General features: G+C 40.1%; 2 protein-coding genes across 2 annotated transcripts in view; both read left to right on the forward strand.

The window, feature by feature from the left end:
- Positions 1 to 700: 700 nt before the first annotated feature.
- On the forward strand, positions 701 to 15,124 carry LOC311601281 (claudin-34-like; the record flags this gene model as incomplete). The annotated part of the gene is made up of 4 exons (XM_084788651.1): positions 701 to 817; positions 3,752 to 4,376; positions 6,231 to 6,387; positions 14,855 to 15,124. Exons 1-4 carry the CDS (start codon positions 712 to 714, stop codon positions 15,122 to 15,124), a joined length of 1,158 nt encoding a protein of 385 aa, XP_084644777.1. The 5' UTR covers positions 701 to 711.
- Positions 711 to 18,001, forward strand: part of LOC311602703 (claudin-34-like) — a 224,355-nt gene continuing 207,064 nt past the window's right edge. Inside the window, exon 1 of the mRNA XM_084791141.1 lies at positions 711 to 817. The gene's annotated coding sequence lies outside the window, so the exon portion shown is untranslated. The remainder of the gene's footprint in view (positions 818 to 18,001) is intronic.

Consider the following 18,001-nt stretch of genomic DNA (forward strand, 5'->3'; position numbering starts at 1 on the left):
TATTTATCCACTTTCCTTCTCTATTTTTATAGAACCAGAATTGAACAAATGATATACTATTCACTAAACAGCATTGAGAAACATCCTTCAATACATTTCCACATAATGTGGATTAGCTGTTATCATAATCAACAGTGGTATACAGATTAGTTTACTACATTTGATTTAGGGAATTTCCCATTTAATCTCAGCTCTCAACTCATTGGCTGTTTTGAATCCCAGGATCTGTGTGAGAATTTTTTTTTTGGTTTTCTGGGCTTTTATCTTTAATGAATCGACCAGGATATTTTCTGGGTTGTGGATGCCACTTCTGTTGGCATCTGGATCTATATATGGCTATGACTCTTCTAAAATGTCACTGCCCCCAATGAAAAGGTTAGAAATCATCCTCCAAGAGAACAAAAAATGTACTGGACAGCAAACAGGGCTGAATCAGTCTTGATTCAGGTAGGTCTTGACTATAGGCAGGGAAACACATGAGTAAACACATCAAAACCTTCAAATGTTGCATAATAAAACATATCGCAATAGAAATATAAAACCTCGTGTGGTTAGCACCCAAAGTGTCTTTTCACTCACATACTAAAGGCTGAAATGTGGAAGATGGGCTCAATGCTAGAATTTGATGACACAATAAAGGTCTCAGAACTGTGAAGCAGACCAGTTACCTCACAGCTGACTGTGAAGTCACCTACTAGCCTTGAAGGGCACATGAGGAAAGCTCTGTCCTCCTTAGCAGTGCTGATCCAACTAGTTCCGCATTGTGCCACAGAACTGGCCACTGGCTACTTGTCTTCACTTGGAGACAGCATCACATGTAAGTAGAAAATCCATCCATCTTTGTTGTAGATGTATTTAATGTTGCTAAGCATGTATATCAGAAGACTTTGAAGAAGTAGGTTTGTGGTTATGTGTATATTCATATGGATGTGGAAATGTCACCACTGTTCAAATTCTCGGAATGAAATGCTGTCCTCATTGAATCTCATCTATCATTTCTCACTGCTCTGGCTGCTAGAAACACCCACTGCGCTGTCTTCATCTGGATGTGACTGTATCACGGTTCATTTTAGTGGAATCACATATTGCTTGATCTTTTGGGACTGACATTTCAGTGTAATGTGCACAAGGATGATCCGTTTGCCACTCCTATGAAAATTTCTCTCCTGAACTCTATAAGGAGTCATTTTATCACATGCACCTGTATGGCTTTTCCTTAATCTATTGTGGTGTTATCATTTCAGTGTAGGCAGTGTCTGCAAAAGGCTATTGTGTTAATGCTGTGTTGAGAGGACCTGAAAACTGAAGGAAATGGGATGTTGGGCACTAAGTAGTTTCTATGGAGTGTGTCTTTGAAAACGTATACTTCTTTTCATGCCTGCTTGGTTGTCTGTATCTGAAAATTAAGTCTGTTTTTAGTAAGTAGGCTCCTCCTGCATATGGTCTTACTCTGAGATGAGGTTGATTACCCAGTGATAGTTTATTATATATAATTTATTTTCGACTTCCTAGGATGTACTGATTCCAAATAACTGTTTGGTCAGGAGTTGAGCCCCATGTCCACCCTAGTTTCTTTGTATTTATTTTTTATGTTTTTAACTTGTATAGGCCTTGCACATGCTGGCAAATTCAGAGTTCATGTGTGCATCATTCTTGTTGTGTGTGGAAGATGCTGTTTCACCTCTAGTTCTACAAATTGTTCTTCTTCCTCTTCCACATCAATTTCTGTCCTGCAAAGGGAGGGGATTTTATAAAGAGATCCAATTTAGCATGAATGCTCCAAAATCATTTCTTCTGTATATTGTTCAGCCTACGTGTCTCTGTATTATTACTGTTGATCATAAGAAGCTTTTCTGATGAGTGATGAATTAGATATCGATTTTTGGCATAGCATCGTATAATTTTATTAGTCATATTATTGCTATGTTTCTCTAGCAGAATGATAGCATGACGGTTTCTTTTAGGCCTTTGACATTATCCAAGGTCTTGTCTACATTAGTGTCTAATAGGGTTCCTATTTCATGGAGTGAAAATTAAGTCCAATAAAGAGTGGCTGGTTATCAACATAACATTTGTAGAAGTATTATACCAGTATATCTTAAAAGCAAGTCATTCCTGTATATCTCAGGATTTGAATCTGAATATTATTGATGGTTACCTTTATTTTCTTGTAGCATACAAAGTACTTTCTAGCTACCCAGTCCAGATAAAGCTTCAATGCTTGATGATATAAGTAACTGATGTATTCATCAAAAGGGCATTATTGTCATGGTATAGAGAACAATCAACAGTCTTTGTAGTAGAGTCTGATGTTTGGGGTCTATGAAAATCTTTTGCACTAAGACGCTTCAAAATTTAAGCCACTTACAGCACTGTATACTTTACTATGTGGCATAAGATATATAGTTGAGGCATTGGTTCTTCCCATTATAAATGACTTCATTCAAATTTCTGTCATGTGTGCATGTAGTTTAAGAATCTTCTCTAGCAGTAGGTTTTCATGTGGCTTTTCAAACATCCACTGGTGTTAGTTGTCCCTCCCTTTATACCATACCAAGAAATGCCTTGTTTCTTTATCCAGAAGGAGTCATATTATTGAGAATTAGAAACAAAGTTATTATTGAAAGGTTTTGTTAGTTCCAGTCATTTTGTAGTTTTGACATTTGTAGATTTTCAGTTATTACACATTCATTTGCTTTCTTTCAACAGTATATTTTCTATATTATTCATATCTTTGATATAATAAATTATAAAATACATGCAAGACACCATATAACACAAACCCAGTTCTGCTCCTTAAGATAAAGCCCAGAGAAATGAAAATATATATCACCATGAGTTTTATATATACATATAAAAATAAACCATTTTCTGTGCTCTAAGGTTTTGTTTGTTTGGTAATAGAATTTGATTTCAGCAATAGAATCCATTAAAAAGTCACACTGAATGAGTGTGCCACAGGATTGAGGTTTTAGATATCCTCAGATCAAATACCACATATGTTTTTTATGTATGAATGAATCATATGCTGACATGCAATACACATGACAATATTCATGATAGGTAAATATTTGTGTAAACCCAGATGTCAAAACTCGATGGTAGAGCCAAGAAAGCATAGGTCATCAATAACCTGAGACACTAGTTATTGTGTTAAAGAGAACAAATTACTCACACTGACTGTAGCATTGATCAACAATGAAAAAAAGGTGTTACTAATCTGATGTGGCTGTTGCCTGCAATAGCAGCATTTGGCAAGAAGAAAGAGGCAGGAGGATTGCCTCCAGCTGAAGGCCAGATGGGGACATAGTTCCAGGCCAGCCTGGATGGCAGAGCTATATATTGTGAAAAATATTTCACATCCTAAATGTATGATACCTGTTTTATATTTAAGAATGTCATATGACTCTATGGTATGAATATTTCATCAAATATGTTTTGTGTTTGAAGTGGCCTCTTTGTTTCAGTATGAAGTTTCTTGCTATGAAAACCATCTGGGTGGCTAGATACTGGGGATGAAACTTTACTGCAATTCTGTAAACAATAGAAAAACCTTAGACGTTGTGCTAAAAAATGTTGCCACTGAGCTGGCCCTTCTCTGACTTTGATCAGAACAGATTCTATGAAGGAGATTTCCTGGTCAAAGGCTCACTTGCTCAACATAACCCTTCTCCCCTGGTATTGATCCCACAGGGGACATTCTCCCAGGACTGAAAATCCCAACCTCATGATGTCTTGTGTTTCTTTGCAGTTACCATCACCATGTCAATGGTCAGAAACCATACCAATTGGCAGCTAGGAGGTTTTGCTGTGGCCACCCTCGCATGGTTCCTTTGTAGTGTTTCTATGGGCCTCCCCGAGTGGCAAGTGTGGTACTTTCAAGACCCATTGGACTCCAAGCCCAGCATGGCATTAGTGGGGATGTGGAGAAGCTGCGTACAACACCAGGAAAGGAATTCCAGCATTGTCAGAGTGTGTTATCAGTACAGCTACCAGGACACCTTAATTCCTATGGATATGCGAGTGCTCCAACACCTGCTACTTATCTCCAGCCGTCTTGGCATGCTTGCGGCAGTTTTTGACACCATTGCACTTTGGAAATTGTACTCAGGGAGACTCTGGAAGAAAGCCACCTACAATCCATTCTGTCTTCCAGGGATTCTGAACATCATTGCCAGCAGCTTTGTCTTCCTTACCATCTTGTACAATTACTTATCCATCATTCGCAAGGATGGGATTGCCTTCCCCCCATATTTCCACACACCCTCCTTCCCAGAAACCCAGAAAGTTGGCATTGCATTGGCAATGGCAACTCTTTCTTCTGTCTTATTTCTAGTAGGTGGCACCATTGCCCTTTCTTTCACTCTTCCCTCAAGGTACGAAGTGCGTTCTGTCATTCAAACTTAAGTTTCCATCTTACATAGACTTGAAAATCCAAAATTAAAAGGATTAATCACTAGTATTCTTCAGATATACACCTGAAAGTTCCAGATTCAAGACCATGCCCAAGGAGGATAAGTGGGCCTCCTCTTATATTTCCTGTCTTGGTTGCTTCATTAGTTCATTGATTGGCTTATGGATTTTCATTAAATAAAACCTTTTCTGCTTAGTCTTATGAGGTCTGGATTTTTATTACTTGTGCAAGAAGGTAAATGATCAAGAAATATTGTATACATAGAAAAGAGTGTTAGAATATATGAAATCTTAAATCATTATCTAAGCTCATAAAATTAAAACATTTTCCCCCATGTCATAATAATTGCAAATATACACCAGATGAAAATTTCCAAACTATGTTTCAGATTACTGTAAGGAATCTCCAAAATGCCTTTCTCAAAGTACCTGTGAAGAATTTCCCAATATTCTGTTGCTCCTTCATTGATTGTTTATGTGATATCTATTTTCCTAAAGTTTGAAAAATTGAGACACTTCATCCCTTATTTTATTTCCCATGTGCTCCAATTATGTTATATTCAAAACATTTTCAGATTCTCCTGTAGCTTCTTAGTGTTACAGGTATTCTCTGTTTTAGTTTGTTACAATTTTCAAGCATTTCTCTGTTGGGAGATATTTCTTAGGGAGGTGTAGAAGAAAAAAAAACCCTTCTCTCTACAGAAATAGCACCAACAATCGTACGGTGAAGTAATTCTAACTATGTCTAAATTAAATGGAATGGATCAGCTTGAGGGATCACCCAATAAAGGCCCAAATACATTCTGGAAATGAGTCTGGGACCCAGTCAATAGTCATGATGGCAGGATATTTAGAAAGCTGGTTACATTTTATCTATGGTGATAAGGTAAAAAGGGGCCAATTTTGTGTGTTTTTCTGCTTTCTCCTTTTCATGCAGTCTAGGATGCAAGCCTAGAGATCAATTCTTCCCACTTTTAGGCCATGTTTTACCAGTCCAACTCACCTATTTAAAATAGCCCTGTATAGCCATTCCTCATAGACTAATTATTCTAGATAATCTATCTCATCTGTGGCCTGAAATTTATTATGTTTGACTCTAGATTAGCAGTTTTAAACCTTTGGTCCACCATAGCACAGGATTCCCTTATCAATATCCTGCATATAAGATATTTATATTGTGATTGATAACAGCAGTAGATTACAGTTATGAAATACCAGTGAGATAATTTTAAGGCTGTGGTCACCCCCACATATATTACTGTATCAAAATCTCACAGAATAAGGAAGGTTAACAACCACTGCTCTAGATCTTATGAAATTAACTGTGAGTGTAAACAATCACAGCATATTAATGTCAGCACTATAGTGAGTGATTCAGTTTGACTTATGTGAAAAGCCCCTAGAAATCCAAAGGAGATGTGCCTTTACAATGGGAAAAGTTACGTTATAAGTCAAGAAAATAAGACCGAATATATAGGTTATCCAGAAAATGGTTAAGTAAAAGTTTTCTATTATCCCCTTTCATTTCAGCCCCAAAGACCAAATATAGCCCAAAGAACCTGAATTGTTTGGAGAAAGGGTAATATAATTTTATCAGCATTATTTCAAAGAATGTACTTAGGGATTTACATGTTTATTGTGCTGTCTGAAAAGATCAGTAAGTGTTCACAGCCAGCAACACATCCAGAAAATATGAAAAAGTTCTTCACCTAATGTAGGGTACCTAAGACCGCAATCAGGTGACATACTCATTCAATATGTACAGTAAGGGTTTATATTACTGATATAAAAATTCTATGACCAAAATTATCCATTAGGTCATGGGAAAGAGTCCTGCCACCTGTGTTTCCACTTAGCCTAGGCAGGTTACCTCCGCAGTTTGTAATGGTGTGGATGAAGGGGTCCAATGGCAGTTTCACCATATTCCCTGAGACTCCTCAGGCTGGGGGCTCCGGAAAAACCTCTCCCCAAACAGTGAGTTTGGGTTTTATGTGCCTGCTGCAGCTCGCTTGTGGATTCCGTTCCAGAGTTTGGGGAGTGCGTTTAGCACCTCTGGGCTGTTGCTTGTCCCAGGGGTAGACCCACTGGTGTTCTGCAGAGTTTGGGGCCCCACTCACCTAGAGTTTTTAAAATTCAGCAGTCTGTGCCTCCATTCACGCCACTGGTCTTCTCAAAGTAGATCAGATACGATGCATACTGGTTGATACCATCTTGGAATCCCTCCATTCCATCCATTTCTATCTTTTGGAAAAGCTTGAAGAGTATCAGTATTAGCACATCCTTGAAGGTCTGATAGAATTCTGCACTGAAACCATCTCGCTCTGGGCTTTTGTTGTTGTTGTTGTTGTTGTTGTTGTTGTTGTTTCAGAGGATACCAATGATTGCTTCTAATTCTATAGGGGAAATGGGACTATTTAGGTTGTTTATCTGTTCTTCACTCAATTTTGGCAAGGGGAATTGTTCAAGACAATCATTCACTTTCCTTAGATTTTCAAATTTTGTGGCATATACTCCTTCAAAGTAGGACCTTATGATTCTTTGCTTTCTTCAGTGGCTGTTGTTATGTCTCCCTTTTCATTTATGATTGTGTTAATTAGAGTACTGTCTCTTTGCCATTTAGTTTGTTTGGCTAACGGTTTGTCTATCTTTTTGATTTTCTCAAAGAACCAGCTCTTGGTTTTGTTGATACTTTCGACTGTTCTCTTTGTTTCCACTTTATTAATTTCCATCAAATTTCCAGCACAACTCTTTATAGATCTTGAAAGATCAATTTTCAATTTAATTTGAAAAAAAAAAAAAAAACCAAGTAACCCAAAATAGCTAAAACAGTCCTGTATAATAAAATATCTTCCAGAGGAATCTCCATCCCAGATCTCAAGTTGTCTATAGAGCAACATTAATAAAAACTTCATGGAACTGGCATAGAAACAGACAGGTTGATCATTGAAATGGCATTAAGACACAGAAATAAACCCACATACCTATGGGCACTTGGTTTTTGACCATGAAGTCTAAATCATACAAGGAAAAATAAAAGACAGCATCTTCAGCAAATGTTGATGGTCCAACTGGATATCTACAAAAGAAAACTTCAATTAGATACCTATTTATCACTCCACACAAAACTCAAGTCCAAGTGGATCAAAGACTCAACAAAAACCATAAACACTAAGTGGAGAAACAGCCTTGCACTCCTTGGCACAGGAGACAACTTCCTCAACAGAACACCATCAGTTCAGGCTGTAAGATTAAAAATTAGTAAATGGGACTTCATGAACCTGAATATCATCTGTAAGGAAAAAGGACACTGTTAGTAGAAAAAAACCAGCATCCTAATTTGGAAAATATCTTCAGCAAACCTACATCTGACAAAGGACTAATATTCAAAACATATAAAGAACTCTAGAAATCAAACAGCAACAAACTAAATAAACCAATTTTAAAAATGAGGTACACAGCTAACCGGAGAATTAAACTATACTACAAATCCTGGGCACAAAGAAGCTAAGTAATAAAGAGGGCCCAAGGGAGGCCCTCCTTGAATCTCCATAAGATGAGGAAGTAGATAGATGGTGGAAGAAGAAATAGAGAGGGAACTGTATAAGAGAGGGTGTAGGGAGGGAAATGAGGGTTGGAAGCAGATGTGGGGAGACTGCAGAGGAGAGGTTTGAGGGCCTGGAGGAAAAAGGGAAACTGAAGGCATGGGCATTACAGAGACAAGCTGGAGACCTGAAACTGGATAAGCTACAGGGAGGATATGGGGATGTCTCTAGCTGAGCCTACTAGCAGCAGGGAACTTGAGACAGAGGAGGCTACCTTCTAGCCAGGCAGGACATATAGAGGTGAGAAGGGAACACCAGTCCACCTACAAAACTTTCTAAGCAAATTTTACACTGCCTACAAGATGTGCACAGACAAAGATAGAGACTGAGCTACTGAACAATCAATGCCTGGCCCAACCAGAATCTCACTACATGGGAGAGAACCAACCACTGACACCTTTAAGGATACTCTGCTATATTTATATAAAGGTACCTAACTTAATGGTTCTTTGAGAGAACCCGTGCAGCAACTCTTTGAATCTGATGCTGAGACTCACAGCCAAGGAGAACTCGGGGGAGTACTGTGGAAAATAAGTGAGATGAAAGGATAGAAGGACCCATAGGGGAGAAGAATGGTGCAAGAAGACCAGTAGAGTCAATTAACATAGACCCATGGGGGCTTACAGAGACAGAAGCACCAAACAAAGAGAATGCATAGAGTAGACGTAGGTCCCCTACATATATGTTATAACCTGTAGGCAGTTTGATGTTCATGTGGGTCCTCTAGTAAGTTGAGTGATTGCTGTCTATGACATATATTTTGTTGTCTTCTTTCAATCACTTTGCCCTAATCAGGCTGCCTTACTTGGCCTCAGTGGATAAGAAGGAGCTCAGTAATGAAGCACCTTTATGTGCTGGGGTGAGTTGGTGGGGGCTCAGCATTTCTGAGGATGAGGGGACAAAAGGGGAACAGGTTTGGAGGGAATGATTGGGATGAGAGGAGGGAAGAAACTAAGATTGGGATTTAAAGTGAATATATAAATTACAAATACATTTAAAAACCAAAAAGTATTTATGTATCTTTATTGTATGTACACCTGGTTTTTGCCGGCATGTATGTCAGTATGGGGACATTAGATCCCCTGGAACAGAACTTAAAGAGAGTTGTGAGCTGTCATGTGGGCGCTGGGAATTGAACCTGGGTCCTCTGGAAGAGTAGCCAGTGCTCTTAACTGCAGAGCTCTCTCCAGCTCTAGTCTTTTTTCTTAAAATTGTATTTTTCTTTTTAAATTACCTGTATGTGTGGGTGGGGTAGGATGACTGGTGGGGAGTTATATTCAAGAAGGCATGTGCCTACAGAGCCAGAATTATAAGCAGTTGTAAGCTGCCCTGCTGCGTTATCAAACTCTAGTTTGCTCCAAGAGCAGAAAATTCTTTTTGTTCTCTGTATTCAAGGTTTTATCTAAACACAAAACATGCACATAAGCCATCTACTCATTTTCTTTGCTGCGCAGTGTCAGAATTGGCAACTCTGATGCCCAGCTGAGCTGTTCTTTTTATGATGGCTTTTGGTTTTGGAGGAAACATTGTGAGCAATCTAAGCACAGAAAAATTTGTTGCACATCAGCAGTATTTCCAGCTACTTGACATTGCGGACCAGAAACTTCCAGAACCTACTAGATAGCACTTGCTTGGTTTCTTCTTGATCCTGTTACCAATGTTGGGCATCATGATCTGGCCCTTGAATCTTCTCTGCACTGTGTTATTCATATCTCTGTGTGCCCCTCCCTGTTTCACTTGATATTGTCATATCAGTCTGACCTGAGTCTGATCAATATGTTGGTCCTCTTTTTGATGGTTTCTGGCTGCACAAGAAGCCAGAGGCAGCCATGATGCCACAGAAAAGATGGCAGGTACCTTGGAGCTCCTCGCATGTCAGGAAGAAACACAGAATATTCTTTTAACCGAAGACCAACCTAGTCACTTCCCACTGTATCACCAACACATATTAAAGGTAACTTTACAGGATCTATGTCCATTGTACTGGCTTATCCTTACTTTTAGGATAAAGACAAGTCTAACTAGCATTCACAATGCCCAGGGACCAGGGTTTGTTGCTTTCCTAGTGTCTACAATGTATGAATCTCTCTGTCTGTCTCTCTCTGTCTCTTTCTCTCTCAATAAATAAATAAACACTTTTTAAAAAATAAGTAATATTTCAACTCATGGCTAATTATTACTCCTTGTTTGAAGATAAACACTTTTTCTCATTTGTAAAACTGAAATAGTTACTTTCCTAAAAAGTTCCAGATTTCGAATTAGATGAAGGAAAGATCATACCCAAACCAGTTCTTGGGAATGATATTGAGGTTTCCAACTTTTCCTTCAGCTTTCTACAATCAGCATTCCAAAGAACGTATTTTTCGCAGACTCCTCAATTTCCACAATCAAATTAGAACATTCATGTCTTATGTGACTGGCCATTCATAAGTGTTGGAAAATGAGGAAAATTCTGTCCTTTGAAAGATTCTTTGGGGAGTACTTTTCTCCTACCATGTGGATGTCAGAGATTGAATTTAGGTCTTCAGGCTTGGCAGCAAGCACTTTTACTTTCTGACCATCTGACTGGTCCCAGAACCCATGTAAAAAGCCAGGCACTCTGTTGTGTACCTTTAACTTAGGTGATGGTGGAGACTTGGGTAGCAACAGGAAGATTTCTGAAGTTTCTGGTCAGCTAGTCTAGCCAAATCAGTGAGCCTCCAGTTCACTGAGGCACCTTGTCTCAAAAAACATATGGTGGAGCATGATTAGGTAAAGACATCTGACATTCACCTCAGGCCTCCACACCAACTTACACACACACACACACACACACATGCACACGCACGCATATACACATGCACATCCTTAAAAGTTAAACAGAAGTCTTAGAGTCAAGAGTGAATTCTGCTCTTTCCTCCTGAAGTGTCATCGGTTCAAAGGGCATATTCCTCTACTGCTCCATAATTAACATACTAACTACATGAGAATAAACTGAATCTACCTTTGCTTAAATGAAATCAAACCCTGGATATTTTATACCTGTTCTGGACATTATTCTCAAAACTTTCTCATGTATCCACCATGCTCGCTCCCTCCCCACTGCTGGTATTCATCACAGGAGCATAGGCTATGCCCCTCCCACACCACCCTTACCTGGTGATTCCTGTGTAACCTCTGCCTAGAGGGCAGAGGCTTGTGGGGTGGACTGATGGACCTTGGTGCTCGGATGCTAGACTGTGGCCACCAACCTCCACAAGCTCTAAAGGCAGCCATGACAGAGGGTATATAGTTTATTAATGCTAGAGAAAAAGCTGGTTTTGTTGCTGTTGTTGTTTTTAACTAAAAGGGATAAATGTAATGAAAGGTTTCGTTTCTTTTAAAACCTAGTTATGTTGTATGAATAGTTTATTTGTCTTTTTTGTTTTGTTGTTTCAAGACAGGATTTCTCTTCATAGCTCTGGATTACAGGACAAACTCACAGAGATCTGCCTTTCTCTGCCTCGCAAGTGCTGGGATTAAAGGGCTGCTCCACTACATCCAGGTTATTTGTCCTTCCATCTCTAAGATTTTCTAATAAACTCTTCGCTTTGAAGCTGAGCCAGGGCCTTGCGATGTCGGGAAGCACTACAACAGTTATGTTCTATGTCCAGACACACCCCACATTTTTGTCCTGATGGGGCACATCTCTAGATTCTGCCAACACTTTCCGAATGTGAGCAATTTTAATGAAATCAGGCACAAATCATGGCTACCTGGTGACTTGTTGCAGCATGGAGTTACCTGCTGGGTGGTGCTGGCAGAAGACTTTAATCTCAGCATTCTGTCCACAGAGGGATAAGTACAAGGGAGTCCAGATTGGTCTAAAAAGTGTGTTCTAGGATAGCCAGGGATACACAGAAAAACTCTGTCTCCAAAAAACAAAACCAAACTCCCTTCTCCCCCAAAATACAGGATGACTTTACCCTAACAAGGAGGAGAGGACAAGTCTCATTACAGGTGTGAGCAATTTAAATGTTCAGGAAGGACACACTTACAGGAACCAAAAAGAGAAGCCTGCACCTGGAGGCAACAACATGGAACAACTTAAAATAGACAAGTTTGGATGTTCTAACACCAGGGATGTCAGAAGAAGGCAGTGGATCCCCTGGAATTGGAATTAGGAACAGGTGAAGCAACCATGTGTGGGCTGTGAATAGAACCTGTATTTTCTGGAAAAAACTATGACATTCTTCTTCTTTTTCTTCTTCTTCTTCTTCTTCTTCTTCTTCTTCTTCTTCTTCTTCTTCTTCTTCTTCTTCTTCTTCTTCTTGTTCTTCTTTCATTTTTTTTCAAGACAGGGTTGCACTGTGTACTCTTGGCTGTCCTGATGTCCTGGACTCAATTCATAGAACAGGGTGGCCTCCAACTCACAAAGATCCTTCTACCTCTGCTACACTGAATGCTAGAATTACAGGCGTTTGCCACTGCTCCTGCCTATGATGAATGTTTTTAATGGTTGAGCCATCTCTGAAGTCTCGTAATCTGTATTACTCCTAAGAAAAAATGGTCTCTATGTAGACCTGGCTGGTCAGGAACTCATTATAAAATCCAGGTTGGCCTCAAACTTGATGTGGCTGACTTTTATAGAAGATCCTCCCCAGTGTAGCAAGGCCTCAGATTGAATTCTGTCAACCCAGGACATGGATTTTTTTCCTTAAAAGCTCACCCTGAGAAAAGCTCAGCACTACACTCGAGCCCTTTACACTCAGTGTAGTTACCTGCTGGCTAATGTGGACTTTCTATTGGTTTCCAGCCATGTCTGAGCATTCTTCCCTGCTGAGTACCTCACAACCCTGCTGAATGGGCAAATGCTTTCTTCTCATGTGTATAAGGACTGCTTACCTTGATTGAATTTATTGTTGGACACAGGGCAAGTATTTATTTGGTATTTTTTCTTTTTCTTTTTTCAAAGTAGGGTTTCTCTGTGTAGCATTGGCTGTCCTAGACTCACTTTGTAGACCAGGCTAGCCTGGAACTCACAGAGATCAACCTGCCTCTGCATCCCAAGTGTTTGGATTAAAGGCCTGTGCCATCACATCCAGCTTATTTGGTTTTGCAAGACAGGACTTCTCTATATGTCCCCAGATGTCCTAAAATGCACTCTGCAGATCAGATCTATGGGCATCGCATTACCTGGGCTGTATTTTTTTGGTTTGCTCTACTTGTCTTTGAGACAAGTATTTATCAGTCTGATCTTCCTTGTCAGAAATTCCAGCAGTTCAGCTACTCAGCAAACCAGGAAGTCAGCAACAGAAACATCAGCAGTAAGACCAACAAGCATCAACCTTTTCTACCCCCGTGCCCTCTTGGGGCTCTCCCATTTGTATGCTTTCCAAATTCACCAGAACTAAAATCTCTGTAGCTGGCAATGATCAGGACCCTGCTAGTGCAGGAGGCAAATCATTCACCTGTTAGGAAGCATCCTCTTATCCCAATCATGGTGTAAAATCAAATATATTCATGTTAGATAGGTGTGGTGGTTCACATCATTAATCCTAGAACTCCCGAGGCTGAGGCAGGAAGAATTCTGTGAATTTGAGGCCAACCTGGTCTACAAATGGAGTACTGGATTGCCAGGTATACACAACGAAATCCTTTCTGGAAAAAAAACACAACAAACACCATCCACATAACAGAACTAGGTTTAAAATAAATTAGAACTCCCACCCTTTCCTCCAAAAACTGACTTTATTTGGCAACCTTGGAGGAAGTTCTCCATTATCTATCCTATACTTGTAAGCCCAAAGTTTATACCTGTAGTTCCAACACAACAAGTGACATGACAGCATTGCATCATAGTGGCATGTCAGCCCCTGCCCTTCAGAGATGTGAGTCCAGTTCTTGCACAGCATGCCACAAAATGTTTAAGGAGTACACTGCCAGGACTGTCAGAATGCTCATTCCCACTGAAGACCGCCTAGACAGGAGCAGGCAAAAGTGTGATTCCTCTCAGAGTAGAGACTGCATCCTTCTTATTGGGAGATGTTCACAACAATGACAAACTTTACTTCCTCAGCCTCCTGCCATCACAGGAGCTTCCCATGATGGTAGAAGCTCCAGTCTCGGTCAGCCATTCATGCTGAAGGGAAAGGCTTCTCTGCAACAGATTCTTTTGTAAACTTGGAAAACTTAGTGACACTTAAGGCAGAAAAATGGCCAGACCTCTCTTGAAAAAGGACAAGCAGCCAGGACCCTTCACTGGACCATTTTAACTATCACAAAAGTGATCTCCAGCCCTTCAGTAGGACCCATCCTAGATTATGCAAGTTTGAGGTAAAAAGTCTGAGCAGGAGTATCAAGCAATCTCTGACCAGGAAATCTCATCAACCGCTGAGCTTCCTGCAAAACCCCAATAATCCACAAGCAGGGGAATTGACCAATCCCTGAACAGGAAATCCCACCAATCCCTGAGCTCCTCAAGTTCAGGACTAGAAATCCCATTAATCCTCACCCTGGAAATTCCTTCCCTAGAAATCTCTGCCCCCTAAGAAGATATACAAAAGGGCTCGGTCTGCCCAGGTCCCTATTGTCTTCATCTGGACCAGGACATCTGGGTTTGTCCCTCCTCTCCTGGATTCATCCCTGCAATAAATCTCTTACTACCTGGAGATGCGCAGTCATGTTGAGTGGAGCTAGGTGACAAGCAGTGTTCTATTCCTCCCTATTAGTCATTGGGATTCAAACAAATTTTGGGAGCCTCCACAGCCATAATCATGGCCTTCCGATGATCATTCACAAAGCAGTCGCCCATTCAGTCTACAGATGGGGCTGTCCTAGTTCGCAATGACCAATGTGAGACTTCAATTGAAAATGTGAAGGTAAAAAGTTATGTGTCTGGAAAGAGGCCAGATTATGCCCCCACAGAGTCCTTAGATGAAGAGGATGAAGGCTTTCAATTCATTAGGAATGGAGAGGAACAAGAATCAAAGCCTGAGCAAAATGGGGAGGATTCACCCAGTGATCCTGGATTCATGCAGTTACAGAGCCACATTAGTGAAGCTGTGGAAGAGAGAATGGCTCGTCACAGGAAAATAGTGGACACTGAAGTAGTAGGAGAAAGTGATCCTGAACTAGAAGGAGATGCTTAGCACATGGAATGAGAAAATAGCAGTAAAGAAGAAGAAGAAATTGAGGATGAGGAAAGAGAGTGGTGCCATGGCATTATGTGTCAGTGAGTGACAGAGAGTTAAAAAGAAGAGATGGAATTCGTGGAAATGATAGATGAAGGAAGCTCTGGTGAGGAGTCAGAGCCACAGTCAGAGTATGAAGAGTACATGCACAGTGAAGATGAAATGGATCTTCGAAAGACGCCTGTCTTCATTCACAAGAATGACCCAGTGACTGTTCAAGAACCAGAACCTGAAGCACTGAAACAGAAGAACTGTAACAGTAAGCAAAATGCATAGCTGGGGAGATGCACTAGCACACAATAAAGATTGTAGAGGAAGAGACCAAGAAAGGGCTAAAGGAGAACAAGGGGCCCCTTGCTGCTGTGGACTCACTCAATACTGACAAGGACAACAACGAGAAGGACTTGGGAAGCACGGTCAGTCCGAGAGCTCAAAAGAATCAAGAGGGACAGAGAAGACAGAGAAGCTCTCGCAAAGATGAAAGCTTCTATAGAATGCATATGAAACCTGAGTTAGGAAGAAATGCAGACTGAACTTTGGATAAAAGCAAAGTCATTAACAACTCAGCTGTTAAAGGTAAATACTTGTTTTTAAAACAGTATTAACACTGAGATGCCTTCTTCATGGATGAGGATGAAGAAGAGATTTTAGAGCACATACTCTGGAGGACTATTTCAACAAAAGCATTCTTCCAAAGGTCATGTAGGTCAAGAATTTGGAAAATTTGGCAGCACAAAGTACACTTAACTAGTGGATCAAGATAACCCTAACTTTGACTTTGCATGTCAGCCAAGAAAGTGCCCAGAACACAAAGTTCTTTAAACTGAGGGCAGCTAGTGTATGTCATGGATTGAGCCACCATCTGCCAAGAAGAGTAAAACTACCTAGGCTTCAACTACTTATTCCAACTGTGGGTCACAAGAAGATCTTGTCCTCAATATTCTTTACCCATTATTTACATGGTTCTTATAGAGTGCATTCTGGACTTGATGCCATAACTTGCATTTGAAACTGGAATTCTGACCATTGCCCTAACTGGTCAGCTCTTCTAACCAATGTCAATCTCAATTACAGGATGTGGCCCTGATATGTCAGTTCTTCAGCATTCAAATAACATTCCATCAATCTGAATCTGGTGTTCGAAAGGTCAGTATGTGGCTATTGCTGAACCACACCTGCTATTCCTTCAAAGGTCTTGAGTTCATTTCCCAGCAACCACATAGTGGCTCAGAATCATCTGTAATGAGGTATGGTTCATGCCTTCTGTCCTGCTGGCTCACACATAGCACAGAATACTTTATACATAATAAATGTTGTCAAGATCCACTGTTTTGAGGGAAGGCAAAGATCTTTCAAAGGACAGAATGGTCTTCACTTTCCAATACTTATGAATGGCTAGTCACAGAAGACCTGAATGTTGTGATGTGATTGTAAAAATTGAGGAGCCTGGGAAAAGCAGAGTCTCTGCAATGTCAAGCAGAGACAGCAAATGGTACATAGGTTGGAGTTGACAGTGTCATTTCCAGGAGCTAGTTTGGGTTTGTTCTTTCCTTGATCTAATTCAATCCTGATCTTTTTAGGAAATTAAGTATTTCAATTTTACAAATGAGCAAACTTGTTCATGTTCACACAAGGAGAAATTATAAACCTTGATTTGGAAATTTACCTATCAAAATATTTATTTATTTATTTATTTATTCATATTTTGAGAAGGGGGAGGGCAGATGGAGATTCTTACACTGTAAACCCTAGCAAAGAATCAAACCATGCTAACTGGGCATTGTGAATCATAGTAACAATCATCTTTATGCTAAAATAAAGGTAAACCAGTATAAGTGGCATAGAGCCTGGATAAGTTACCATTTGTTTGTTTTGACAATTCAATGTGAAATGACATATTGAGGCTTGCTCCTTTTTGGTAGCTTAATTATAGATAGTTTTATTTCAGGCCCACCAGCCACATGATCTCATCTCATTGCTGATATAAATCTCTATACAAAGTCAGGTTGCCCATGAATTATATTTAATTTTATATGAGAGACTCTATGGCATCATTGTTCCCAGAAATTGCCAACCATAAGCTCAGCTGCACCCAACTGCAAGACACACTTTCAAGGTCAACTAGAACTTCTTTTTAGCAAAATAACTTGAGTCAGAGCTGACCACCCTGTTATACCACCTGCCCCCCATACAAAATAATTGCAGTTTACAGCTTCAAATATGCAACACAACTTCCCTTCAGAGATGGGGTTCAGACCAAGAACTGGCCACATTCCCTAGCTCAGAAAATAAAGTGTTCATTTTAAGCATCTGAAGTGAGCTTTCTTGGCTTTTTCTCTGAACACAACAGTAAAGCTATATTTAATTTGATGTTGGCTATCGGCTTGCTGTATATTTTGTTTAGGAAAGGGCCTTGTATCCCTGATTTCTCCCAGACTTTTACCATTAAGGGGTGTTAGAATGTTATTTTAAAAGAAAATCCCAAATGATCTACCTTTACCAATAAAGAATCGAGAGCCAGATGCTGGCTTGAAAAGCTGCTAGCTCAGAGAGGCAGAGAAAGCACCTAGCTGAGCTGAACTTTCTACTCAGCTCATATTACAATAGAAAAGGCCGCATATCCTCACTAGCTCAGCTGACAGCTCTGAAGGAATAGAACAAAATACCCAAGGCCAAAGTCTTGCTGACTCCAAGCTCAAAAATCCAAAGGCCAAGGAGCTCATGAGCTCAAAAGATATCCCCAGCTGTGCACTCAAGCTAGTGAATTCAACAAGCTAACTCCCATCTCCTTTATGAACCATAAGGGTTAGACTAGACATCTCTACTTCCACTCTG

Source organism: Acomys minous, assembly GCF_964271855.1.
Source record: "Acomys minous genome assembly, chromosome: 7".
Lineage (NCBI taxonomy): Eukaryota > Metazoa > Chordata > Mammalia > Rodentia > Muridae > Acomys > Acomys minous.